We start from the raw sequence: 26660 nt of genomic DNA, 5'->3' as shown, positions 1-26660 counted from the left end.
GCGGGCTCTATGTCTGACACATAGCCCGCAGCATGGACAGCAGCCAGCTTTCTAGGATCAGGACAGCAGCCGGAGCTGGTGCGCACCAGGAGCTGGCTTATAAGAACCGGAATCATAGAGCCCTAGGGCCTTTAAGGTAGTGCGAGAGTCTTTACACCTAGGTAATTTCATGCCCATCTGCTCTGCAAACAGGTAGTGCCCATCAAACAAGAGGTCCTGCTCCCCAGATAGCCTGGAGAAGAGAAGCCAGGATGCCCAAGGCATAGATATGGTCAATGCCATTCTGTGCACCGCAGCATCCCTTGTGTCTGCAGCTGCCTGGAGGCCCACCATGGCCTCCACTGCCTCTTCCTTGAGGAGTGCTCTGTACTCCTTCCTTGAGGATTCAGGAAGCAAGCCCTCAAATCTGCCCTTGGTCCGCCACATGTTAATGTCATAATGGCCAAGGAGGGCCTGATGATTAGCCACGTGTAGCGAAAGAATAACCCTTATAACTGAATAAATCCTGCTGTTTTGAGTCTTTATTTCTCAGTGTCATCCCGCCTGCCTTTGCCTCTCCTTGTGGTTGACAGCCTCTACTACAAGGGAGTTGGGAGCCAGGTGAAAATAGAGGTATTCACGTCCCTTCACTGGCACAAAGTGTTTTCTCTCAGCCCTTGTAGAAATGGAAGTCAGGGACGAGGGAGTTTGCTAAAGGACTTTAGTAATCGTTAAGACCCCTTTGTGCAGCGGTAGGCAATGCATCCCAGGGCTGAGGTGCCAAGCGCACCAAAGAGTACACCCTCCAGCTCCTCTGGTTCTTCCCAGGTTCAAGGCTGCCCACCTCAGGAGCTCCTAGTGCGCCTTCACGTCATCCTGCGGTACTGGGAGAGGGGAGCGTGTGATGGCCGCATCCAGTGAGGACAAAGAAGAGGCTGGCACCAGGGTTACCACTCCCTGACCCTGAGGTGCCCCTGAGGAGTCCGTTAGGGGTTCTTACATGCAGGGGTGTTTCTTCCTCAGCAGCTTGCATTAGCCTAGGGGGTTGAGACACCGAGGCTGAGGATATTTCTGACACCCCAGAGACTAATTTTGGAACTGGGGCTGTCATGTAAATCTCCAAGGCTCCCCAGGAACCAAGATGCCAGCCACTGTCCTTGCAGCCATACCAGCATTTGCAGTGCTGAGGGCTGAGGCTGGCACTTCCAGAGTCTGCGTCTGTCTCGGTGGCAGGGACCATTGCTCCATGCCGGCTTCTGCTGGCATGAGTGCACTGCCTGGCCACCAGGAACAAGAGAGCTCATGAATGCCTCTCTCATAGCAGTGCATGCTCTGGGCCTGCCAGCATGTCTCTGACCATGATGAGCCCCTATCTGGGAAAGCTGGCATCAGTTCAGGGAAAATGGATCTGCATCGGTCACCCAGTGATCTATACCTCCCATCAGCTCTCCGATGCTGGGAGCTGGAACGGGACTGATAGCTGGAGCAAGACCAGCAGTCCCAGGAGCGTAAAGACCATGAGGAACACAGAGACCAGGACCAGTGCTAACAGGGTGAGAACTGATGCTGCGGGGAGCAGTTCTGGTTACAGTGCCCAGGCCACCATGACACTGACCTTAATTGAAGGTTCCCAACCCGAAAGATGCATGCCTGTCTCCAAGACTCTGAGATCTGGCTGCTTTGCACAGGGGTGCGCTGGCACACAAACCCCATAAGGGATGGGCTATGCTGCAGGGGTGACGCTCAGAAGGAGTCCAATGTGGGCCTGCCTCAAGACCATGTCCTGTGCAACTACAGGGCTTCAGGAGTCAATGGTGCCTCTGGGTTCCGGAGACCATTGTCGCTGCTCAGTGCTGACGCTTCGGGCGGGGTCAGGCTGGACTGCCCCTCTGGAGCTGAAGTTCGACTTCCTGGCAGAAATGATGACCTGCAGGTCCAGGCACCCTTCCTTGTTTCTCCTTGGCCTTTCAGAGCACAGAGGAGCAGACGTTGGTTGAAGCCTTCACCTTCTGCACCAGGGTCAGCGAGGGAGAGCGATGCCAACTGGAGGCACGGTGCCCATGGGCCAGGCTGGTGTCTGCTCCCTTGCTGGGGACAGTGCCAATTCCATTAGGAGCGCCCGCAAGCAAATGTCCCTTTCCTTCTTAGTACGGGGCTCATATGATCTGCAAAGTTAGCACTTGTCACTAATGTGCCCTTCACCAAGACCTTGCAGACAACTCTCATGTGGGTGGCTCACAGGCATAGGGTGCCTACACAAACGACATGGTTGGAAACCTGGGGATGGGGACGTTCCCTGTCCCTAGGCAACTGTCCCATTCATGACAATGAACTCTATCTAAATGAACTTATCAACTAGTTGAAAATTATCTAAAGAGCTGCTAAGTAGAGATGATCAAGCTGAAACCAGAAGTTCTGATGCATTGTCACTGGCATCAAGAAAGAACTGAGGATAGGGGGAGCACACAGTGCCTCCTATATTGCGCCATGGCAGAAGCACTCCAAGGGTCGCTAGAGACACTCCCCTACAGATGCTGGTAGGGGAAAAACTTCCAACATTGGTACACATGGCAAGCACGTACATCTAACGTGGAATGGAGATGAGCAAGCACTCAAAGAAGAAATCTAAGATATGAAGACTACAGTCAAAATATTTTATAATTATAATTTGATTTTATAAAATAAAAAACAAACTGAAACTTCTTTTAAGTTATGCCTGAAGTTGTGAAGCCATTAATCAAAGAATAGCATCGAATATTTTAATTCAAAGGCCAACCCCAAAAAGAAAAAAGGGAATGATCTGATAAAATACGTAATAAAATCAGACATATTAATGCAAATATTCTAAAAAGATAGTCATGAGGAAAGCTTCATCTCTAACATACATTGTAGATTTTCACAATATATAGTAAGATACTTGTAACATAGATTTTCAGTTTATTAATGTCATCTTCATTTGGATTTAATTTTACCTTAATTATTTCATAAACATTCTTTTACAGTTATCATTATGCTACTTAATTTTGAACAAAATGCATTAGTTCAACAGCATGAGATGTTAGCGCTAATTCCTTCTGATAAGCATAATATTTAATAAATGAAACAAGCAGCACAGACTTTAAATATATGAATGCCAATTATATGACAAAAACATTACTTTGTTTATTTCTGAATATTATTTTGTTATGCGGATTAATTTTTGTTATTTCAGAAGTATAAAACATAGCACTCACATTTGTAAGAGCAAGAACGCAACCTTGGTTTCAACATGACCCCATTCTGCAAGCCTATTCACAGGTGTAATCCAGGGATGGGCAATAACTTTTGATCAGGGGTCACGCCAAGAATTAGGTACGTGGTCAAGGACTGCATTTTTCTATTATATTAATGTAACAAGTGCAGGGTCTGGGATGGAAATTGAGTACTGGAGGAACTCTGGGTAGGTGACTGAGATACAGGAGGGGGTGTGTGGTCTGGGCGGAAGTTTGAGTAAAAGGGGATTGTGAGCTGGGAAAAGGGGTTGGGGGTAGAAGGGTGTGCAGGGTCTGGGGGGTGGGGGTTTGGGTGCAGGAGAGGATTCTGACCTATGGGAGGTCTGTAGGAAGGAGCTATGACCCGGGGCAGGGATACAGGAGGGGGTGCAGAAGGTTTGGGTTATGACATGATGCAGGGATTTGGGGTGCAGGAAGGTTTGGGGTGCCAGGTGAAGACTCTGGCCAGGAGGCACTTACCAAAGATTGCTTCCGGCCAGCAGCCCAATGAGACCATCGGGCAGTCTCCCTTTCTGTCATGCCCCCACAAACTGGGCCCCTTGTGCGGATCTCTGCATGCTGCGTGCACCCGCAAGCAGGGCCCAAGTAGCTCCCACTGGCTGGTGTCAAGAAATGCACACACTGGCTCCAGCAGCTGGGTGCTTTGAGTGGCATGTTGGGATGTGGCAACAAGGAGCCTGCCTGAGGGTCCCGGTGGGCTGTGGGACATTGGCGACCCAGATAGGGTTGCCAGGTGTGCGGTATTGACCTGGACAGTCCAGTATTTTTGCCTCCTGTCCGGTAAAAAAAAATTCAGACAATACCGGACACCTAAAAAGTCTGGTATTTTCTGATTTTTTCCCAGCCAGGAGGCGAAAAAAACCCATGTGCTTACCTGGTTCCGCAGGGGAGTTGTCTGGCCCGGAGCAGTAAGACAAAATGGCGGACGGCCGCCGGCAGTCTGTTCGGCCAAAAATCCTCAAAAGCATTTCTTAAAGGGGCCAGACCAAGTTGTTAATTTTTTTAGCTTAACAACTCTCGGGGTCCTTTTTTTTTTTTTTGCTCAACAACCTTGGTCTCCCCCCGCTTTTTTTTTTCTCAACAGAATTTTTTCCCCAGTGGGTTTTTTTGGGGGGTGGGGGTGGGGTGTTCAGTATATTTGGTTAAACCATCTGGCAACCCTAGACCGAGAAGATCTTGGCAGGCTGGATCTATATGTTTGACAGGCCGGATCCAGCCCACGGACCATATATTGCTTGCCCCTGTGTAATCGTTAACCATACACAGAGTCCCAGTGACACCAACTATAGTATGCATGTGAGTAAGAAGTTCTTGCATGAGCAAGACTCCAAGCATCAGGTTCTTAGGCCTCTATCCAACCAAGAACTTAAGTATTTGCTTAACTTTAAGCACAGAATTAGTCCTTTAGACTAAGATGCTCATGTACTTAAAATTAAGCACATGCTTTACATTTAGCACTTTGTTGTATTGGGGTCAATGGTTTTGTCTTTAATAACTACATCAATTTAGTTACACCAGGCCATATTGCTAATATAGACATACTGCATGTCAGTGACCATCTGCCTTACAATACTGAAACTGTTATGCTCTGTCAGGGCTAAATTTATTTTTCCTTTGACAGAGCTTTTCAGAATTTGCTGTCAGTGATTTTTTTCCCCACCTTAACAGATTCCTTTTTTTAGTGTGCTGTTTTTATTAATTGTGTATCTTTCTTGTCTTTAATTAATGGCATAGGGACCCTAAAGTATTTTTGGGGTTTTAATAATGTCATTTGGCCACGACATAGACCTCCATTCTTGCCCCCCTACTTCACAAACCCTCTGCTCCCCTCCTGCACCAATATCCCCTCCCAGATCTGGCATCCCAACTCCTGCCCCAGATCGCAATCCCCTTCTGCTCTAGGTCACAACCCAAACCCCTGCACCTTCTCCTGCACCCCAGTCTCCTGCCCCAAATCACAACCCAAACCCCTGCACCCTAGTCCAGTGCCCCAGGTCACAACCCCCTCTTTCACCCAAATTCCGTCCCAGACCCCACCCTCCCTTGTGCAACCCAATCCTTCACCCCAAGCTCCCTTCTGGACCCAACCTCCATCCCAGAAACCTGCACCTCCTTCATTAATATAATGGAAGAATGCAGCCCTCAACCGCTTACCACGTTTCTGGAGTGGCCCCCCATCAAAAATGTTTGCCTACCCCTGATTTAGACCCTCTAATCCAAGGTGCTCAAAGAATTAATGAATCTCACTAGGTTCTGTGGGAGGAGGGAAGGGATCACACTATAAAGTTACAAAGCCAAAATAAGCAGTGTTTTCTGAGTACCTTGTGACCCAGCCAGGTTCCATGGTGACCCTCAACTGGGAGACGCTCTGCATCCCCTGTCAGATCAGTCAGGGCATCCTGGAGGGAGAGAATCCAACACAGGTCAGAGAGTGAGAGAAAGAGAGACAGCGGGTATGTCTACACTACCCCGCTAGTTCGAACTAGCGGGGTAATGTATGCATACCGCACTTGCTAATGAAGCCCGGGATTTGAATTTCCCGGGCTTCATTAGCATAAGCGGGGAGCCGCCATTTTTAAATCCCCGCTGCTTCGAACCCCGTGTAGCGCGGCTACACGGGGCTCGAACTAGGTAGTTCGGACTAGGGTCCTATTCCGAACTACCGTTACTCCTCGTTTCACGAGGAGTAATGGTAGTTCGGAATAGGACCCTAGTCCGAACTACCTAGTTCGAGCCCCGTGTAGCCGCGCTACACGGGGTTCGAAGCAGCGGGGATTTAAAAATGGCGGCTCCCCGCTTATGCTAATGAAGCCCGGGAAATTCAAATCCCGGGCTTCATTAGCAAGTGCGGTATGCATACATTACCCTCCTAGTTCGAACTAGGAGGGTAGTGTAGACATACCCAGCAAGAGTGGGAAATGAGCTCTTTGCCTGTACCGAAGGAGATTCCCAAGAATGAGCATAAGCCAGCGTATGCTGGTGAGAGTGAGTACCAGGGGACTCCATCACAGAGCACACATACCTTTGGAGACAGAGTTCCTCGGATACTGATAACTACCTTCTTCTTATCATGGTCTACAGCAACGTAGAAAGGAGTTTCATAGACCTGGGGAAAATACATTACTCTGTTAAAACCTGCGGCCTCAACTAGCTCCCCGCTTTCCCTCCAACTGAGAGGGAAGCAAATCACCGGCATGACAGATCTCTCCTCTGCCCAGTTCAAGGGCAGCAGTAACGTAAGGATTTGTATACAAGTAGTGCAGTTAGTCCAGAAGGGGAGCTCCAGGGTCAAGGGAATGGCTTAGGGTCCTCCCAGCCATGCTACAGAGCACACCGGCTTGGGAATATACCCTGAGTACAACAGGCGCCATAGAGTCTCCTTACCGCATCGTGGCAGGAGGTGTAGACAATGTCCACCGAAGTCATATTCTCATCTAGGAAGTGGCGCCGGATAGCGATGGCGTTGCAGCCGCAGCAGTTATCCTCCTCAATAGTGACACTCGGAGCATAGCGGGGCCGTGAGGAGCAGAGACAGCAACATCTACCAAGTAAAAGAACTACAGTGAGGAAAAAGGAAAGGTAGGGAGTTGCGGGGCTTTGGGAAGAGGAGTGGCAGGCATGAGAGGCACTGAGCCAAGATGGAGAAACAGCGGGAAATACCTGAAAGACTCTGCATGAGACTCTCTGGCCTTGCCTCTTGTCATTGTTTTTATGCACAGGTGCTATGAAGCTGCAGCACAGTCAAGGCACAAGCATTTTTACCACCTGTGACCGGAGTAGGTTTAGATGACATGACCCAAACCCTGCCTCCACTACAGCTTCTGCTCTTAATGACCCAGCTGGAGCTGCACCCTTGAAGAAGGATGCTTAGTTTTTCACAAAGTAGACACTCCCGCTTCTTCAGTGTCACTGTGTAAAATCACCATGAGGGTATGCAGTGTTGCTTGTGGACACCAGGAGGAGCAACAATGCAACTGATGACTGAAGAATCAATGTGACTGAGGGATCTCTGAACCTCCACAGCTCTGAGCACCGGGAGGGACACTATATTTTGGTTACTGCAACCCCAAATGTCTTGTAAGAAAAGGGCTAAGTCCTTAAAAAACAAAGCGATTCTGGACACTAATCACCAAACTTAAGCATTTAAAGGACAGCTAATTTGTTTGGCCTTTTTAATCCTTGACAACTGTCTTTCCCTACAGATGACTCCTCATGCACGGATGACTCAAAAATTGACAGACTCTTATTAGAAACATTCCTAAAAATCAAAACAGCTTCTGGACTGAGACTACACATGAGGTTGTCAGCCCACCCTTCGCCCCTCCAAAAAAGAAGCAATGAGAAAGTTCCAAGCAACTAAAACTGGAAAATGTTGCAAATGAAAGTGCCACCTCACTTTAACTACAGTGCTGTTACCTGGAGGTGACTGCGCTACTCCTAGCATTGGAAATAAATCCCAGAAAGCAAGGAACACTGATCCTGCCCAAGCCTCATTGACACCAAATGTCAGCTGCTTGCATTTCTGTGCTTCCCAGAGCTATAGGACGGCAATTCTGCCTCAGTGGATATCGTCTTAGCCAATTCCCCATGCTGGCGATATGAAGCACACAGGTTTGGCAAGGTCTTTAGTATGTCAGAGAGAGCACGCAGACACACAGAATGGGGAATTAAATAGGGAGGACAGATAAACAGTGGGGAGCAAGGGACCAAAAAGAATGGGAAAGAATGGTGAAAGTGAGAAGAAGAGAAGGACTGGAGACTGAGAGAAGGAAAAAGAGCAATAAGGAGGAGATGCATAAAGAAAAGGAAAAAGAAGGGAAAAACGAGAAAGGGAGAGAGGAGGCAAAACGGGGAGTGAGAAAGAAAGTGAAGGCAGGGGGAGAACCAGGAATGGCCACTCACGAGCAGGATCTGGCCAGGCGACAGAGTCCACAGGTGGGTTTCCTCATCAGGTACATGGGCCAGCCATAGGCAGCTAAGGCAAACAGCATATAATAACAGACCTCTTTGTACCGCAGCATCTCTTGCTGAAAGAGACAAGAGAGATTAAGTGCCTTTCATATTCTCTTGGTGGTGTGCGCCTCACCTTGACTCCTTTTTCCAGTACTCTCCCCACCAAGAGCTCCCGATTATGTGTTAGAGACATGCATCCGTGTTTCCTTTTGAGCTCTCTATTTTATGTTAGCCCTCCCCAACACATCATCAGTTGCTTTGTGGCGAGCACGGTGGTAATCCTGGGTCAAACCCGTCACTGGAGTAAATCAACCGGGCTACCCAAATTAACACCAGCTGAGGCTCTCACCCATAAATGTTTAATAAAGTTAAGAATTAGCTCTACAGATATTCCCAAAGCACTTTAGCAAACTATCCAGCCTTTGCAAGGGAAGGGAACCCACAGTGATCTTAGCTCCATGACAGTGGGGGATCGCAATGCCAGTCCCTGTCCACACAAACCCAGAGTGCTCTGCACTGTCCTAACTGAGGAGAGAAGACACTAGATTATTATTTGTCAGTAACAGGATCGCTTCAACATATTGTTCCCACAGAGCCACGGATGGTCACAGAGATTCACAGAGATGGAATTGTAGAGCCATGCTTTTAGCCTGGGGCCAGGTGCCTCGGAGCATGTGTGGATCAGGGCCTACCTATGAAGGGAGACACATAGGCAATTCCCCACCTGTCTAAAAAGGGGGGCAGGCTGAAGATACAGTGGAACACAGTGGAGTAGAAAGGTCCACAGACAGATCAATTACAGAATCACTTGATCAGAAAAGACCAGGATTGAGTCCTCTGTCTCAGCAATTTTGCTACAATCTAGGGCTGCAATGGCAACATGCCACGAGACCAAAAGCTAAACTGAATTTGTACAAAATGGGACAGCTCTCAGTCAATTTCACCTTCAATAACTGCAGCCTGCAGAGACTACTGACTCCACCATGCAATGCTCATCTTGATGTCAGTGGCCTTTTGTTCAAATCAAGATAAAACCCATCATGATCTATACTGGCAGCACTTCCGCATGAAACTCCTGCATTAATACCCTGTCTGTGTCACTGACTCCTCACTAGTGGCCTTGGACAAGTCACTTAATTGTTCTTTCTCCTCCATGTGGAATTGTATCATCGTATACTTCATAGGGACATGGTGAGGATAATGCTTTAAAGTTTTGAAAGATCCAGGCAAAAGCTTTAAGCATTGCTACTATCATCTGCAGCAGAAGAACAAACTTGAAGCATGGGCCTGGTATAAGACCTGAAGCCTGAATCAAAGTGAGCAAGAGTTATACTATTAGTAACAGACAGGCCATGTCAAAAGCAAATGTTTGTCTGCAATTCAGCGTCCGGGAAAGGAACTCAGCATTGGTGCTGCTAGCACTGCTAAAACACATTCCATCAGGGCTGTACAAAGTTACCCCCACATAACACACGATAAAATAGTTTGACAAAGGTGATGAATAGCGATATTTTGTCTGAATGCTCAGGAGTGGAAGCACAGTAACAGGTGGTAGATGGGAATGCTTTGTCTGAAATATCAGGAGAAAAGTAAAAGGGGAGGTAACAACATGTCATTAACGCCTAAGATGATACCTATGGTGTGTATCATAGATTGTTTGTCTCAGTCTATAAATGTTTACTCCAACATTTATAGACTGAGACAAACTATGATACACACACTTAACTCCTTGTCCAGCCTATGGAGCAGCAGTGAATTCCATGCTACTGAATGAGCCACATTCATTGCACGGGCACACATTCTTAACTTACCTGTAGGCATCTCATCTGGGGAAACTATTACTGTGCTTTGTTTACAATAAACCTGACTCGGGTATCTCCGTATCTTATCTGATTCTGTGGTCATTGGGGACTCTCTCAGAGTGTGCTGTGTTGTCTACTTGCGCAAAGCCAGCGCGACCTAGAGGAAGCACGCGAACATACATGCAGCCGAATGGTTATCACCACTGACAGAGCAAGAGACCAGTCAGGACACCACGCCAGTGCCTTCTGACTACTACATCATCATCTAACAGTATTGTTCATCTTTAATTTCCTCGATTATGTGAGACAAAGAAATAAATGAAATAGCAAGCACCAACTGAGAGAGAAAGGGACAGGAACTATGAAAAGACAGTCAGTTTGTTGTTTGTTTTACAGCTCTGCACAGAGCCAGTGAGTTCATGGGCTGGTGACTTACCGAGTTTTTCAGATCCAGGTACTTAGTGTTCCTAGTCACTGGCATTCCAGACAGAAAGGCCAAGATGTCATTGTTTGCCTGTAAATCACACAGACATTGGGATGAGTTCCCTCCAGCACAAAGACAGAATGGCTATGCATAAGAGAAGGCAAGTTCCCATTGTTCTGTGCCAACACAACTTGCAGAAGTTGAGATATTTTCCTTACCATCTAGTCAGTTCTCTGAGCTCATTTCTGTTCCAATTCCCACCCCGTCTGATCTCTGTTATCCTGATTTTGAATCTCTCAGACATGCCCAAAAAGAGACCTCAATAGGTCATCTAGTCCAGAAACCGTCAGTGAGGCAGGATTAAGTATTATCTAGAGCAGGGGTGAGAAATAATTTTTTTGCCAAGGACCACTTCAGAAATTTTTGAAATAGCCCCGGGCTGCATCGGAAGGGGCGGAGCCTCAAGCAGAAAGGGCGGGGCCAAGATACTTCCCTGCTTCCCCACTCATAGACCATGACTGGTCTGGGGGTGGTGGAGCACATGAAGTCTTTGCTCCCCCCACCACCCTGCCTGAGGTTCCCTTTAGGCCAGCCGTGGCCAACCCGCGGCTCACGAGCCACACACGGCTCTTCCCCCAAAAAAGTACAGCTTGTGAAGCCGCTCCTGAACCCCCCCCAACAGCCCCCGGCCCCCTCCCAGGTCGGCGATTCAAAATGGCGCCCAAGATGGCAGCTGTCGATGGGAGCCTCATGTGGTCAAAAAGCCTAAGCTTTCTTGCTCCTTAAAAGGGCAGCCTCATTTTTTGGGGGAGAGGGGAGGAAGGGGGGGGGTTGCTTGATGATTCTGGTGTGGCTCTTCGCATTTTTTCCACTGCTGTTTCAGCTCTCTTTGGGTATGTCTACACTACAACGTTAATTTGAACTAACTTAGTTCGAATTAGTTAATTCGAACTAAGCTAATTTGAACTAACGGATCCAGACTAAAAAACTAGTTCGAATTAGCGTTTTGCTAATTCGAACTAGCATGTCCACATTAAATGGACCCTGAACCGGGCTTAAGGATGGCTGGAAGCAGTGCCAGCAGGGCATCAGAGAAGAACTTAGAGCGTGGAGATGCTTTCTCAGGCTAGCCGAGGGCTGTGCTTAAAGGGTCCCGACCCCCACCCCGGACAGACAGTTCTCAGGGGTGCCCCGCTTGCAAAGCAGTCCTGGCTTGGAGTGCCCTGACTACCCACACTGGGCACATCACACCACTCGGCCATCAGCCTGGCTGCACTTGCCGCAGGCTGCCATCTGGGGAGAGGGGGCAATTGGGGGGCTGCAGGAGAGCTTCCACCCCCAGAAGCCCGCAGAGCCAGCCCAGTCCTCCCCATCGGGGGCTCGTGCCCCATTCCTCCCTCACCTCCTTCTACTTACCCTTCCCTAGCCCCTCTTCCTGATGTACAAAATAAAGATAACGTGTCTTCCAAAATGGAATCTGTCTTTATTGAACAAAACTGGGGGGGTATGTCTACACTACCCTCCTAGTTCGAACTAGGAGGGTAATGTATGCATACCGCACTTGCTAATGAAGCCCGGGATTTGAATTTCCCGGGCTTCATTAGCATAAGCGGGGAGCCGCCATTTTTAAATCCCCGCTGCTTCGAACCCCGTGTAGCGCGGCTACACGGGGCTCGAACTAGGTAGTTCGGACTAGGGTCCTATTCCGAACTACCGGTACTCCTCGTGAAACGAGGTGTACCGGTAGTTCGGAATAGGCACCCTAGTCCGAACTACCTAGTTCGAGCCCCGTGTAGCCGCGCTACACGGGGTTCGAAGCAGCGGGGATTTAAAAATGGCGGCTCCCCGCTTATGCTAATGAAGCCCGGGAAATTCAAATCCCGGGCTTCATTAGCAAGTGCGGTATGCATACATTACCCCGCTAGTTCGAACTAGCGGGGTAGTGTAGACATACCCGGGGAGACTAGGAAAAGGAGGTGGGAGAGGGGAAGAGAGAGGCTGGGAGAGAGGAGGACAACTAAAATGATCAGGGGTTGGGAACAGGTCCCATATGAAGAGAGGCTAAAGAGACTGGGACTTTTCAGCTTAGAAAAGAGGAGACAGAGGGGGGACAGGATAGAGGTCTCTAAAAGCATGAGTGGGGTGGAGAGGGTGCATACAGGAAAGTTCTTCATTAGTTCCCATAAAGAAGGACTAGAGGACACCAAAGGAAAGGAATGGGTAGCAGGCTTCAAACTAGTAACAGAAAGTTGTTCTTCACAAAGCAAAGAGTCAACCTGTGGAACTCCTTGCTGCAGGAGGCTGTGAAGGCTAGAACTAGAACAGAGTTTAAAGGGACGTGAGATCAAGTCATGGAGGTTGGGTCCATGGAGTGCTATTAGCCAGGGGGTAGGAGTGGTGTCCCTGCCCAAGGTTTGTGGAAGGCTGGAGAGGGATGGCACAAGACAAATGGCTTGGTCACTGTCTTCGGTCCATCCCCTCCAGGGTCCCTAGGGTTGGCCGCTGTCGGCAGACAGGCTACTGGGCTAGATGGACCTTTGGTCTGACCCAGGACGGCCATTGTAAGCTCAGGGCTCAGGGTCGGGGGTCTCACTGGACCCCCTTGATTCTCTTGCACACCTGCTCCTGGGTGGCCAGGCTGGCAGCTCTCCTGCCCTAGACGGCCACTTTCCTGTGCCTAGTGCGGAGATCGTGGACGAGGTCCACGATGTCTGCACTAGCCCAGGCGGGTGCCCGCCTCTTCCGGTCCCGGGCAAGCTCCCAGGAGCCGCCAGCCTGGTCCCGGGAAGAGGGGGAGGGCTTGGGGGCATCGGGTGGGTGGCTCGATCCGTGCCAGGTGCAAGGTCTGCTGGCTGGGTGCTGGCAGGCTTGCACCTGGCACGGGCACCATAGCCAGCCCGTGCCCCTTTAAGGGGTTCGGGGCCAGGAGGGGGGCAGACGAGTTTCCCTGGTGTTGGCCAGAGTGGCCACCAGGGAAACCTGGGGAGGGCTAGCCTCCCACTAGTTCGAATTAAGGGGCTATACACCCCTTAATTCGAACTAGCTAGTTCGAACTAGGCTTAATCCTCGTAAAATGAGGTTTTCCTAGTTCGAACTAAGCGCTCCGTTAGTTCGAATTAAATTCGAACTAACGGAACGCTAGTGTAGCGCCTATGAAAGTTAGTTCGAACTAACATCCGTTAGTTCGAACTAACTTTGTAGTGTAGACATACCCTCTGTTAAATGGGTTGGCCATCCCTGCTCTAGGCGCCCATGCCCCTTGGGTGGGAGGAGACTTTGCGCGCTCTCCCTTCTACCCCGCAGGCCAAGCAGGGCTTAGGGGCGGGGAAACATGCACAGTCTCCTCCCACCCTGCCAGGAGCACACGGTGCTTCTAGGCGCTCCCAAGCGCCGTGCGCGCCTTGCAGTGCAGGGGCAAGTGCAGAGGAAACTTTGCGTGCTCCTCCGCCCTGTCCCCACCCAGCCAGGAGTGCAAGGCGGTTGGAAGTGCCACGCACTCCTAACAGGGCAGAGGAAACTTCATGCACTCCCCCCACCCCCAAACACTGATTGGCCTGGGGGCAGGGGAACAGCAGGGTCTCTAAGGGCTAGATCAATCCGTATGACGGGCCGGATCCAGCCCGCAGAGACCTTTTGTCCACCCCTGATCTAGATGATCCCTGACAGGTGTTTCTCTAACCTTTTCTTTAAAATGAGGGAGATTCCACAAGGTCCCTGGGTAATTAGTTCTAGAGCTTAACTACGCTGACAGAAAGGGTTTCCTAATGTCTAAATTAAATCTTTCTTGATGCAATTTAAGCCCATTACTTCTGGTCCTGTCCTTACTGGTTAAAGAGAACAATTTAGCATACTCTTTTTTATAACAAGTTTTTACATATTTGAAGACTTATGTCCTCCCCCCCCTCAGTCTTCTCTAAACAAATACATTTCTTCAATCTTTCCTTGTAGGTCATATTTTCTAGATCTTGAATCATTTTTGTTGCTCTCCTCTGGACTTCCTTCAATTTGTCCACATCTTTCCCAAAGCGTGTTGCCTAGAACTGGGCCCAGTACTCCAGTAGAATCCTTACCAGTGTTAAGCAGAGAATTACTTGTTCTGCCTTGCTTATAACACTCCTGCTAATACATCCCAGAACAATGTTCACTTTTTTTGCATTGCATTGCGGGCTCATGTTTAATGTATGATCCACTATAAACCCCAGATCCTTTTCTGTAGTACTCCTTCTTAGGCAGTCATTTCCCTTGTTGTATTTGTGCAATTGATTATACTTTCATAAGTATAATAACTTTGCATTTTTCCCAATTGAATTTCACCCTATTTATTTCAGAACATTTCTCCAGTTTGTCAAGATCATTTTGAATTCTGGTCCTGCCCCAAAGTGCTTGTAACCCCTCCCAGTCTGGTGCTGCCCTCAAACTCTATTAGGGCAGGTCTACACAACAGCCTAAGTCGAAGTAATTTACATTGCTCTGGGGTATGAAAAAGTTCTAACCCCACAAGACTTGTCCATAAAAGTGCTATGACAGTGGAAGATGCTCTCCTGATGAAAGAACTTCCACTTCTTGTCAAGGTGGAGAAATTATGCCAATGGGAGAGCACTTTCTTGTCTGCACAGCGCATCTTCATCTGACGCACTACAGTGGTACAGCTGCACTGATATAGAGCCGCAGTGTAGATTTGCCCACGTGTACTTTCCAAATCATTTATGAAGATATTGAACAGAACCAGAGCCAAAACCAGGACCAATCCTTGTATGGAAAGCATTTCAGGAGCCACAGATAAAGGTGCTGCAGAAGAACTAAGTATTATTAATTTTGATTTACCCAGAGAGTGGTAACAACCCACCATACAACTGAAACCAAGTGAGCAGAGACATGGGGTTCTCACACTGAGGCAGGTAAAAGGAACAGGTGGAAATGAGTAAGATACACACAGTGTCAAAGCCTCCACTGGGACAGTGCAACCCTAAAGCACTCCAAGCACTCACCTCGTCTAGCACTGCGTTGCGCTTTGCCCTCTGCCGCTGACGCAGGAGGACCAGGCCCGCAATGATGTCAGATGGAACTATGTCAAGGTCTCGGAAAAACTCAGCAAAAAGGTAAGCGATTTCAGAGTACGCATCCTGAAGAATCCAGACAGAGGGGAGGATTAAGGAAGAGGAAAGGAGAATGAGTGGGACTCGGTATGGTAGGAATGGCCTCATTCTCAGGGCGCTCTTTAGAAAACATTCTCCAGGGGACCTCATGGGAAAAAGTCTCTGGTCTAATTATTATTAATATGTATTATTCATATTTCTGAACCATCTCAAGGCCTCACTTGACATCAGAGCTATGCTGTGCCAGGAGCTGTACATATGAATATTAAGAGACAGTCCCTACACTGAAAATAGACAAGACAGACCAAAAGGAAAAGAAGGAAGCATTATTTGCCCCATTTTACAGATGAGGAACTGTGGCACAGAGAAAGTGTGTGTCCCAGGCCAGTGCCTTAACCTCAAGGCCAGCCATCTTCTTTATCACGGATTTAATCTGAAAAATTCATTTTAGTAAAAATATTCCCCATATTTCTCCTACCATTCTCTAGCTTGTAGTCCTGTGATCATCTCTACTAAATTGAAGCCAGACAGACTCCCAATCCTTTCTGTCCCCTACTGTGAAAAACGGGGGAGATAGCTGTATTATTTTAATAACTATTATCCGATTTCCATCATGTTCATTTCAATGAGTTAAGTAAATGCTGGGTGGTTTTATAGATCTGCAGGCAGACAGACAATGGTTCTTGGTATCCCCCGTTAACCAGTACTTGAGGGGACAATACAGATGCCAAGCCCTTTAAGGCTACCTCAGTCTATGCCGAGGCCCCCATTCTGCACTGACACTGGAGAACTAAGGATTTTGGAGCTGTTAAAAGCGGAGCCCTTGACAAAGCATGGATGAAAGCACTGCAAGGAAGAGAGGACTGAGCAGGAGGATCCCAGAGTTGCTGAAGGACACTACCCAAGACCCAAGTGACTCTCTGCAGACCTGAGGATCTTGCAAATAGATGATATTTTTGCTCTTCAACCCAACTTCTTTCCAGGCTAAAGAATCCCAGTCTTTCATTCACAGCCCAACTTTTCTCTCAGTACCATTTCTGACCCTTTCCTGAGTCTTTTTTCTGATATGAGGAGGCCAAAATTGCAAGTTGTAATTTGTGCAGATGTGCCATTGATTTATAGACTAACAAAAATATATACGATCATGAGCTTTCATAAGTAAAACCCACTTCATCAGATGAGTGGGTTTTACCCATGAAAGCCCATGATCCTGTATATTTGTGTGTTTGGCTCTAAGGTGCCACAGGACTACTCACTGTTTTTAAAGTTACAGACTAACATGGCTACTCCTCTGAGACACTGATTTATAGAATGCTCTGAGAGCTTTTCCATACTGTTCTCTCTTTCTATCTAATGCAACCAAAAATCTTTCCTGACTTTTGGCCACGGTTGTGTTGAGTTGTCCTTGATAACTTCAAGATCTTTGCCTACAGGTTATAGCTAATTTAGAACCCCTCCGTGTGTGCAAGTAATTTAAACTGTTCATTGCAATGTGTATTAGCTTGGCTTTATCATCTATGACTTTCATCTGCCTTCGAAACAATTCCCTTGTTCTGTCTGGTCCTTCAGGAGTTCCTCACAAATGCTCCATAGTTTTAACTAACCTAATTATTACTATATCCTCGGCAAAACACTGTTCACTTCTACAGCAGACCATTAATAAATCCAGTAATCACCAAATCTAGCACATGAATCTGCTCCCAGTGAAGTCAATACAAAAGCCTCCGCTGACTTCCTTGGGGAGCCAGGATTAAGCCATTAGGCCAGATCTATGGGGGAACTATCTATAGCAGTGGTTTCCAACCTGTGGTCTGCAGATTACTGGAGGCCTGCAGATTATGTCTAAGATTTCCAAAGATGTTCACCTCTCCATTCAAAAAACTGTAGGGATCCACAAATGAGAAAAGGTTGAAAACCACGGATCTACATTATTAAACTTTCCACATTGAGGTCTCCTACTTCAATTTGTAAGCCATCTTAATTTGACACAGATCATGGTATTTAGCAGTAGTTTTAGGCACTCCATCTGCCCAAAAGAGATTTGCCAATTTTAGTGGGTTTGTATTTTCTTATTTTTAAGATGTCTCTCTCTGTCCCCCCTACAGGTGTTTGAAAAGCTCTCACAAACAACTGGGGAAACTGTGTTAATGAAGAGGAAGTGTTAATGAAGAGGAAGCAGTAAAGCTGCCTATACACAAAGTTCCATCAAATGCAGAAAGTAAACACAATAAAAAAGGGTTTTTTCTCTAATCTTCATTTAGAGAAATATTAGGAGATATATGTGAAAAGCTTCATGCAGAAGTGTCCCTAGGAACTAATAAATTTCCCTACCCATAACCTCTTATGAGGGAATTTCTTCAAAGGCCTCTTCAAAGTCTAAATGAACTATATCAAGTATTTCCACCTTAACTATTATTCAGTAAGCCCTTGCAAAGAATCCCAGCAGCTCAGACAGACATGACTTACCGCTGCTCAAGCTGTTTTGGACTCTCCCTCCCAAATTATACTCATCGAGATGTTATGTTATACTAACATTTTGCCAACTGTTGGGCATGGCTCACTCACATGCAGGACACGAGATGATGGGCAACAACTGGATATTACAACAGTGAACTCCAGATGGGACAGAGCTGTATAAAATAAGAGTATGCCCCCTACGGTTACTCCTGGACCCATGACTATAATTTCCAGGATCAGATGGGTAAAAATGCTATCCACCTTTAAAAGACCATCACCCTCTCTGGGGACTTGTCTTTCAGCATATAATTATAACAGATATACATAGTTCTTCTGTGCCATACAGGGACTGGACTCAGTGACCCAAGTGATCACCTTCCAAACCTATCCTCTAGATTCTCTTATCATTTCTATTCCTGACAATCAGCCAGTCTCATCCAGGAAACCTGCAAGTCAAAGGAGGCTTATACTGTAAGCCAGTGTTTCCACAGAACTGCGGGGTTCCACGAAGTGAAAATAAGGGTTCCGCAAGAAAATTCCATTACAATAACATTTTATGATTAAAAGAAATAATAATGTTTTTAAATATGTGCAATTAAACTAAATGTTGATCTCATGACCTTGTTTAGCATTTGTTTATTACTATCATTACATATTTGTGGTCTACTTTTTCAGCTACATATATAAGACTATTAGGGGTTCCGCAAAATTCTTTCACATTTAGAAGGGTTCTGTAGCCAAATAAAATTGGGAAACACTGCTGTAAGCCTTTGCACCCACCTACTTTGAGAGCAGTTCACTTTGCTGCTCCTAGAGAGGCATTTCCCTTGTATTCCTCTCCCACTACACTTAATGCACCTAAATCCCAACTAGGTAAGAGTGCCACTTCCCTCCTCTCCCTCTTCCCAGCTAGTTGCATGCTCCATCTCAGGGATTCCTAGAGAGCTATTCTTGTGCAAGACGGGCTAGGCCTGAAGTCTGCCCTTTGACACAGAGCTATTTGGTACTTACTGACTGGGAGTCCTTTGTCCGTGTGCAGCAAAGGAAAACTTTGAGTCGGCGAGTCCAGCTGCTAGCTTGTCCCTCTTCAAGGCGGTGCCTGCACCATGGAAACAAAGAATGCATATGCACAAAGGAAAAGCAGTTGCATAGCAGAGGGGCAGGAGCAAATACAACAGCAAAAAGAATACAGAGACAAGCACTAGGACGTAGTGTACAAACCACATAGACTATGTGGTCTGGGATAATATACATACCGGACCAAATTCTCATTTTCACTAAGGCTCCTATACACTGCTCTGGAAATGAGTATCTCGCCCATGCTGTATATAGAGAAACATACACAGAGCATGGGAGATGGTTTATGAGGCAGCATTCTGTGTGTTGAGAGGGAGGGGGAGATATTTGTGAAAAGTTCTGACTTGTCTGATCAGTGCTAAATTCACATACGTGATGACCTTTTCCTGATTAGGATGGCTGTAATGAGGACATTAATGTTCCATGGTCTGCTAGAAGCAGAATGTGCAAGGACATCTCATTCTTTAGAGCTCGGAGAGGAACCTTGAGATATCTGTGTGCAGATCATAAAGATTAGGGTTGGAAGAGACCTCAGGAGGTCATCAGGTCCAACCCCCTGCTCAAAGCAGGACCAACCCCAACTCAATCATCCCAACCAGGGCTTTGTCAAGCCAGGACTTAAAACCCTCTAAGAATGGAGATTCCATCTCCTTCGTAGGCAACAAACTGCAGTGCTTCACCACCCTCCTAGCAAAATAGCTTTTCCTAATATTCAACTCAGATCTTCCCCACTGCAACTTCTTGTTCTGTCATCTGCCCCCACTGAGAACAGCCTGGCTCCATACTCCTTGGACCTGCTATCAAATCCCCCATCATTCTTCTGTTCTGAAGACTAAATAAGATTAGTTTCCTCAGCCTTTGCTCACAAGTCACGTGTCCTAGGCCCCTAATAATTTTCACGGGACAGAGTCCAGCGGAGGGCAATTTTTCCACATCCTTTCTGTAGCGGAGGGCGCAAAACTGGATGCAATATTCCAAATGTGGCCTGTGACAGGGCGGTCCAGCCCTGCACTGACCAAGGGGGGAGCAAATGGGCCTGCTGGACAGGGAAGGCCCCACCCCCGCAGCAGTGCATGCTTCAACTGCGGGCCAGGTACAAAGGCCAGGGAGACAGCTCGGTCGGGGCTGACCTCCGGCGGGGAAGGAGCTCCTACCTGACCACGGATGCCAGAGTCTCTGCTGCTGGAGCAAGAACCGCCGGAACAGCCGCCTAAGCAGCTACAGACCCCGGCCTGAGCGCAACCGCAACGCCGACTATGCCGCACAGCCCACCTATCCGCCGTCGCTGCCCCCACTGCTGCAGTACCAGTTGCCGTGCCTGCCAATGCCGTTGTCACAGCCAGAAACCCGTCTACAGCTGGGGCCTCCATCGGCCATGGGGAAGGGGTAGGAGACAACCCAGAGCAGGGAGCAGGAAAAGCCCCGGCTGGCTTGGCGCGTTTTGGGGCAAACTCCCCGCTGAGCCAGTGGTGGGAACCACCCACCGCTGATAGGGCCCTGGGTGGTGGCCCGGTGGAGAGGGAGGGCTCAGGCCCCCCTACCTCTCCTTCCCAGATCCCAGACAAAGAGTAAATCGGGGGAAAGGACTAGGTCTCTGGGCCTGTGTGGGTAATAGGACTTGGCCTCTGGGCCCGGGTGTAAAGACTCGACCCCAGGGACAAACTGTGCGGGGCTAGGCACCCCGCCACGTGGCCCAACCAGAGCCAAATAGAGAGGAATCATCACTTCCCTCAATTGCTGGCAATGTTCCTACTAATGCATCCCAATATGCCATTAGCTTTCTTGGCTACAAGGGCACACTGTTGATTCATATCCAGCTTCTCATCTACTGTAATCCCCAGGGATTTTTCTGCGCAACTGCTGCTTAGCCAGTTGGTCCCCAGCCTGTAGCAGTGGTCAGGATTCTTTCATCCTAAGTGCAGGACTCTGCACTTGTCCTTGTTGAACCTCGTTAGATTTCTTTTCACCCAATCCTCCAATTCGTCTAGGTCAGCTTGGCTCCTACCCCTATCCCCCAGAATATCTACCTCGGCCCCTAGCTTAGTGTCATCCACAAACTTGCTGAGGGTGCAAACCAACCCATCATCCAAATCTTTAATGAAGATATTGAACAAAATCATCCCCAGGACCAACCCCGGGACATTCCACTTGATACCAGCTGCCAACTAGACATAGAGCCATTGATCACTACTCACTGAGCCCAACGATCTAGCCAGCTTTCTAACCACTGTATAGTCTATTCATTCCAGACATACTTCTTTAACTTGCTGGCAAGAATACTATGGGAGACCATATCAAAAGCTTTGCTTAAGTCAAGGTATATCATATCCACTGCTTTCCCCATAACCACAGAACCAGTTATCTCATCATACAAGGTAATCAGGTTGGTCAGGCATGACTTGCCCTTAGTGAACTCATGCTGATTGTTACAGATCACCTTCCTCCCCTCCAAGGCTGTGTCTACACTGGCACCCCTTTCCGGAAAAGGGATGCTAATGTAGACTTCGGAATTGCAAATTCCGCGGGGGATTTAAATATCCCCCGCGGCATTTGCCTTTACATGGCTGCCGCTTTTTTCCGGCTTGGGGATAAGCCGTAGAAAAGCAGCAGTCTAGACGTGATTCTCCGGAAAATAAGCCCTTTTCCGGAGGATCTCTTATTCCTACTTTCTTATTCCTACTTTCTTATTCCTACTTTCCGGAGGATCTCTTATTCCATGTAAATGCAAATGCCGCGGGGGATATTTAAATCCCCCGTGGAATTTGCAATTCCGAAGTCTACATTAACATCCCTTTTCCGGAAAGGGGTGCCAATGTAGACACAGCCCAAGTGTTTCAAAATGGATTCCTTGAGAATCTGATCCATGGTTTTTCCAGGTACTCAGGTGATGCTGACCAATTAGTAATTCCCCAGATCTCCTCCTTCCCTTTAAAGATGGGCACGATATTTCCCTTTTTCCAATTGTTTGAGCCTTCCCCACTCGCCAAGAGTTTTCAAAGATAATGGCCAGTGGCTCCACAATCACATCAGCCAACTCCCTCAGCAGCCTCAGATGCATTAGATCCAGCCTTTTGCGTGTCCAGCTTTTCTAAATAGTCCTTAACCTGTTCTTTCACTACTGAGGGCTGCTCACCTCCTTCCCAGAATGTGCAGCCCAGTGTAGCAGTCTGGGAGCTGATCTTGTCTGTGAAGACAGCAAAAAAAGCATCAAGATCTTCAGCTTTTTCCACATTATCTGTCACTAAATTGCCTTCCCCATTCAGTAAGGTTCCTACACTTTCCATGATCTTCTTGCTGTTGACATCACTGTAGAAACTCTGCTTGTTATCCTTCACATACCTTTCTAGCTACAACTCCAATTGTACTTTAGCCTTCCTGATTACACCCCTGCATGCCTGAGAAATGTTTTTACACGTTTTCCTAGTCATTTGTTCAAGTTTCCACTTCTTGTAAGCTTCCTTTTTACGTTTAAGATTTCTCTATTCAGCCAAGCTGGTCACCTGCCATATTTGCTATTCTTTCTGCACATTGGGACAGTTTGTTCCTGTGCCCTCAGTAAGACGTCTTTAAAATATAGCCAGCTCTCTGGGGGTTCTTCCCCCCTCATATTAGCCTCCCAGGGAATCCTTCCCATCAGATTCCTGGGTCAAATTTTGCTTTTCTGAGGTCAAGGGTCCGTATTCTGCTGCTCTCCTTTCTTTTGTCAGGATCCTAAACTTAGTCATCTCATGGCCACTGCTGCACAGGCTGCCACCTACTTCAACTTCTCTACAAATTCTTCCCTGCTTGTGACCAGCAGGTCAAGAGGAGCATGACCCCAACTGGTTCCTCCAGCGGCAGTGACAGGAAGTTTTCCTCAGTACTCTCCAAAAACTTCCCGGATTGTCTGTGCACTGCTGCATTGCTCTCCCAGCAGATGTCAGGATGACTGAAGTCCCCAAAGAGAACCAGGGCCTGTGACCTGGAAACTTCTGTTGGTTGTCTAAAGAACGCCTCGTGGTCTGGTGGTCTATGGCAGGCACCCACGACAATATCACTCTTATTGCTCTCACCTCTAAACTTAACCCAAAGACTCTTAACAGGCGTTTCTCCCACTTTATACTAGAGCTGTGAGCAGTCGTACTGCTTTTACATACAGTGCAACTCCTCCACTTTTTCTCCCCTACCTGTCCTTCCTGAACAGTTTATACCCCTCTGTGGGAGTGCTCCAATCAAGCAAGTTACCCCACCAAGTATCTGTTATTCCAATCAGATGAAGTGCCACCCTTAGGATTTACTGCTGTTCTCAAGGAGAGAACTTTTACCTCTATGAGACAAGTTGGCCCCTTACACAAATGGATTTTACAATACATCACAGTGGCACTCAACTCAACCGCAGGTGTCACTGCCCATTGGAGGCAATATTTTGTGACAACTTCCTTCCCCGTTTTTGATTGAGGAACATGCACAGCAAAGAGGCTTAGATCAAGCAAAGTGAAATTCATCTCACTTTAAGGCTGGAGATTAGGGATGTGAAAGATTAACCGGTTAAACCTTAGGTTGATGTAACATTTAATCTGTTAACTGATTAACCGGGATTTTACATCACTACCAGAGATGGTAGTGTCTTTGATTCTTTACTTCAGAGATCATCCCTTGGTATCCCTAAGCAGCTACTCGCTCTGTTGATGCCAGCACAGATGAATTAAGAATTAATGTGCTTTGGAGTGATTAGAAACAGGTCACTTCAACCCTGCTCTTCAGGCAAAGGATCCTGAGGGAAAAGCACTTGAGTACAGTGGGTTGCTTTTGGGGAAAAGATTTTGGTAGGTTAGGTGGCTCCAGTAACTACATGGGTCCCAGTCAAACAATACAACGTATAGAGCCAGAAAGTGGATATGTAAAGAGTTAAAAAGCAGCCAATAACTTGCAACTAAGATTCCAAAAGATGAACAAGAATACAGTTGTTTTAAAATGGAGTTAGCCCTGTAATGTAACAGGCCTAGAGATAATCATGAGCTCCCTGAAAAGCTACGGAATACAGGTAGCAGAATTTTTACCTCCTCCATCAATGTCAAGGACTTCACAACTGGTCTAACGGGAGAGTGGAGGGACATGGGAAGGGAGCAGTCATTCGGGCTGAACTTTCAAGTGTTTACTCTTAGCCTAAAGGTGAATTTGTCAGGTAAGTCTGAACATAATGAGCTGACCTTTCTGTGAGCATGAAAATAGCCATGTAACACAACAGAGAAACTAATAATAATAGCTGAGTACCACAGAAAGGAAGCCACCAAAAATGAACTGTCCTAAAGTAACAAATAAATCCAAAGGAAATCTGTCATCTTGGCAGGCTCTGTTATGGGCTGAGAAAGTGAAAAAAACCCTAAAGTTATAAACGCATTTACAAAGATCACATTGATTCCTACATGTCACAAGTACTTGCCACCGAGGACTAGAGGCTTGATCTTGCAAGACGGAGAGTGCCCTTAATTCCCTTTAGTCTCAGTGAGAACTGACAGTGCCCAGCACCTTGCAGGATTAGTCTCAAGACCAGAAGATAATTTAAAAATAAACCCATCGGGGGCTATTGTTAAAATAATAATAATACATATGTTATAGCATTTTATATTTCCATATAACATTATATCCCAGCAGATCTCTAGTTACATGTACCAATCACCCCTGAAATTCAGCCGTGTCTGGGTAGGTTGTAAATGTCAGGTGCATAACACACTGCATAAGAATAGGGGAAGGAGAGGTCAAGGACACTGAGACAAAGCCATACTCTGACCCAACGGTGCCCTGGAGTCTTTAATACCCACAGAACAGTGAATTTTAAGATCTCAGATAAATGGAACCTGTCAGACTGCAGAATGCTCAGTTTCCCTCTCTCTCTCTCAGGAGGAGGAAGACCTGTTCAAACTTGCTGGGATTTATGCACATGGTCTGCGGGATGCATCCTGATCTACCAGGGCCTGTCCTCACTTCAATGTAGCACCCTGAAGCATGCAAAATAGACTAACAGGGTACTGAATAGCCCCAAAGATCCAGAACTGATGCAAGTGACATGTTAAATGGTAAGGAAGGAGCTCCCTGCTGAAAAAGATACCAAGTCCTTAAAGGGTACATGTCCTTGCTGTATGGCTCCTTAGCAGTCCAAGGGTCTTTCCCAAAATGTGAACAGCATTCGAACGATTCCTTTTCAAGTCAAAGTTGGAGCGAATGTTTGGAGGACCATTTCTCACTGTATCTTCTTGATTTGAAACACATGACTTCCAAGCCATTTTCAAATGGCCACACCTTTGCATATGCAAAAGCAAATAGCCTCAACTGGCAAAGCTACATTCCTCACCAAGGGCTATATACATTTCCACACGACAGGCCAATTTGTGCTGTCCAGCATATAAAAAAACATTCTTATGTGATGAAAAAAGAAATCCTCGCTCCTATTTTGGGCTACTCACAAATGGCACAATGGTTTCTTAATTATAATGTCTAACTGCCAACACAAAAGTAATTGCTTCTGGGCTGAGACAAAATATAGCAGAGGGGAATATGCTGAAAAAAGACAAAGAATGAGCAAAGAAAGGGGCTTCGAATGAAGAGGCTGTCTCAACCTTAAGTAGAGCATCAGTGCGGCAGAACTGTAGAAGGGCAAACAGCCATGCAAAAGAATGAGCAGTATAAGATACTCTACATGGCAGCAACAGGGCTCCCCAGGGACAGAAAAATTCCTGGCCTACATGGATCCAATCAAAACTCTCCCTTCAGACACATACACTGATGTACATGTGGTACACAATACGAATATCCTGGAGCATCTTTGGAAATGATGCTCAACAGAGAAATGCCCTGTTGCCGGCACTGGAGAGCCCCCGGAGGGAGGATGGGGAAGTGCCAAGAGTTGGACAGATCAATATGGACTTCCAGACCTCCTCTTTCTGGAGAGCTGCGCCCTGCTTCCTTACCGCAGGTTGTATGTCCTCAGGTTGCGCTGTCTTCTCTTTGTGGCTCGCAGTTTAACAAAGGTCCGTCCTGTTGGGTCAAAGACACACAGGACAGTGATGCAGACACTCAGAATGACGACCCAGTTGCAGACGACCATTCCTGCAGAGAGAGAAGAGGGGGAAAGTCGGGGGTCTGACCTGAAACCACAGCAATGGTTCATCCACCCTAATCTCTTGTGTGCACACCAATCCATCTCCCCACTTCTACAAAGAGAGCAATAGGACGGCATTAACCTGCTCACTCTTGCAGAGAACTCCTTTGGGAGGGTCTCTGAGCGTAGATGGGTTCTCCAGCCTCAAGATTCTTGTTCAGAGGTTACCTATGTAGAGGGGGGCACTTAAATATCTATTCAGTATCTAGAAGGATTCCAGAGCGTGTCAGGAGCCCAATAAGACTAGCTCAGATCCTGAAAGGAAATCTAGATAGTTAACTCTCTGAAGAGCAAATAGTAAAGCACAAAGTCCTTCAAATTCACCCACCCAACCTAATGCTGGAAATTTAGATTTCTGTCTCTCTGGAGACAGCTAAACAGTGTGAATACAACACCTGCTCTGTGCAGTAATATAGCCAGACAGCAAGCACCACATTCACATCGACTGTACTTCCCCCGTTC

At 47.2% G+C, this 26660-nt stretch overlaps 1 protein-coding gene across 19 annotated transcripts in view; it reads right to left on the bottom strand.

The window, feature by feature from the left end:
- The window catches only part of DAGLA (diacylglycerol lipase alpha), a 179950-nt gene that overhangs the window by 34225 nt on the left and 119065 nt on the right, over positions 1-26660 (bottom strand). For 18 of the 19 annotated variants that reach the window (XR_012903704.1, XM_075928467.1, XM_075928470.1 and 15 more), the window contains 8 exons: positions 26008-26146; positions 18995-19082; positions 15419-15553; positions 10443-10520; positions 8154-8278; positions 6636-6792; positions 6274-6357; positions 5573-5650 (listed from right to left, as the gene is read on the bottom strand). Coding sequence is in view for 18 of the 19 variants with exons in the window: in XM_075928467.1 (XP_075784582.1) it covers positions 5573-5650; positions 6274-6357; positions 6636-6792; positions 8154-8278; positions 10443-10520; positions 15419-15553; positions 18995-19082; positions 26008-26146 (884 nt within the window). In the remaining variant the exon portion in view is untranslated. The remainder of the gene's footprint in view (positions 1-5572; positions 5651-6273; positions 6358-6635; positions 6793-8153; positions 8279-10442; positions 10521-15418; positions 15554-18994; positions 19083-26007; positions 26147-26660) is intronic. The other variant, XM_075928464.1, reaches the window with a different exon arrangement.

The sequence above is a fragment of the Pelodiscus sinensis genome, chromosome 4 (genome assembly GCF_049634645.1).
Source record: "Pelodiscus sinensis isolate JC-2024 chromosome 4, ASM4963464v1, whole genome shotgun sequence".
Taxonomy (NCBI): Eukaryota; Metazoa; Chordata; order Testudines; family Trionychidae; genus Pelodiscus; species Pelodiscus sinensis.
This window is presented reverse-complemented; position numbering and strand designations above follow the sequence as displayed.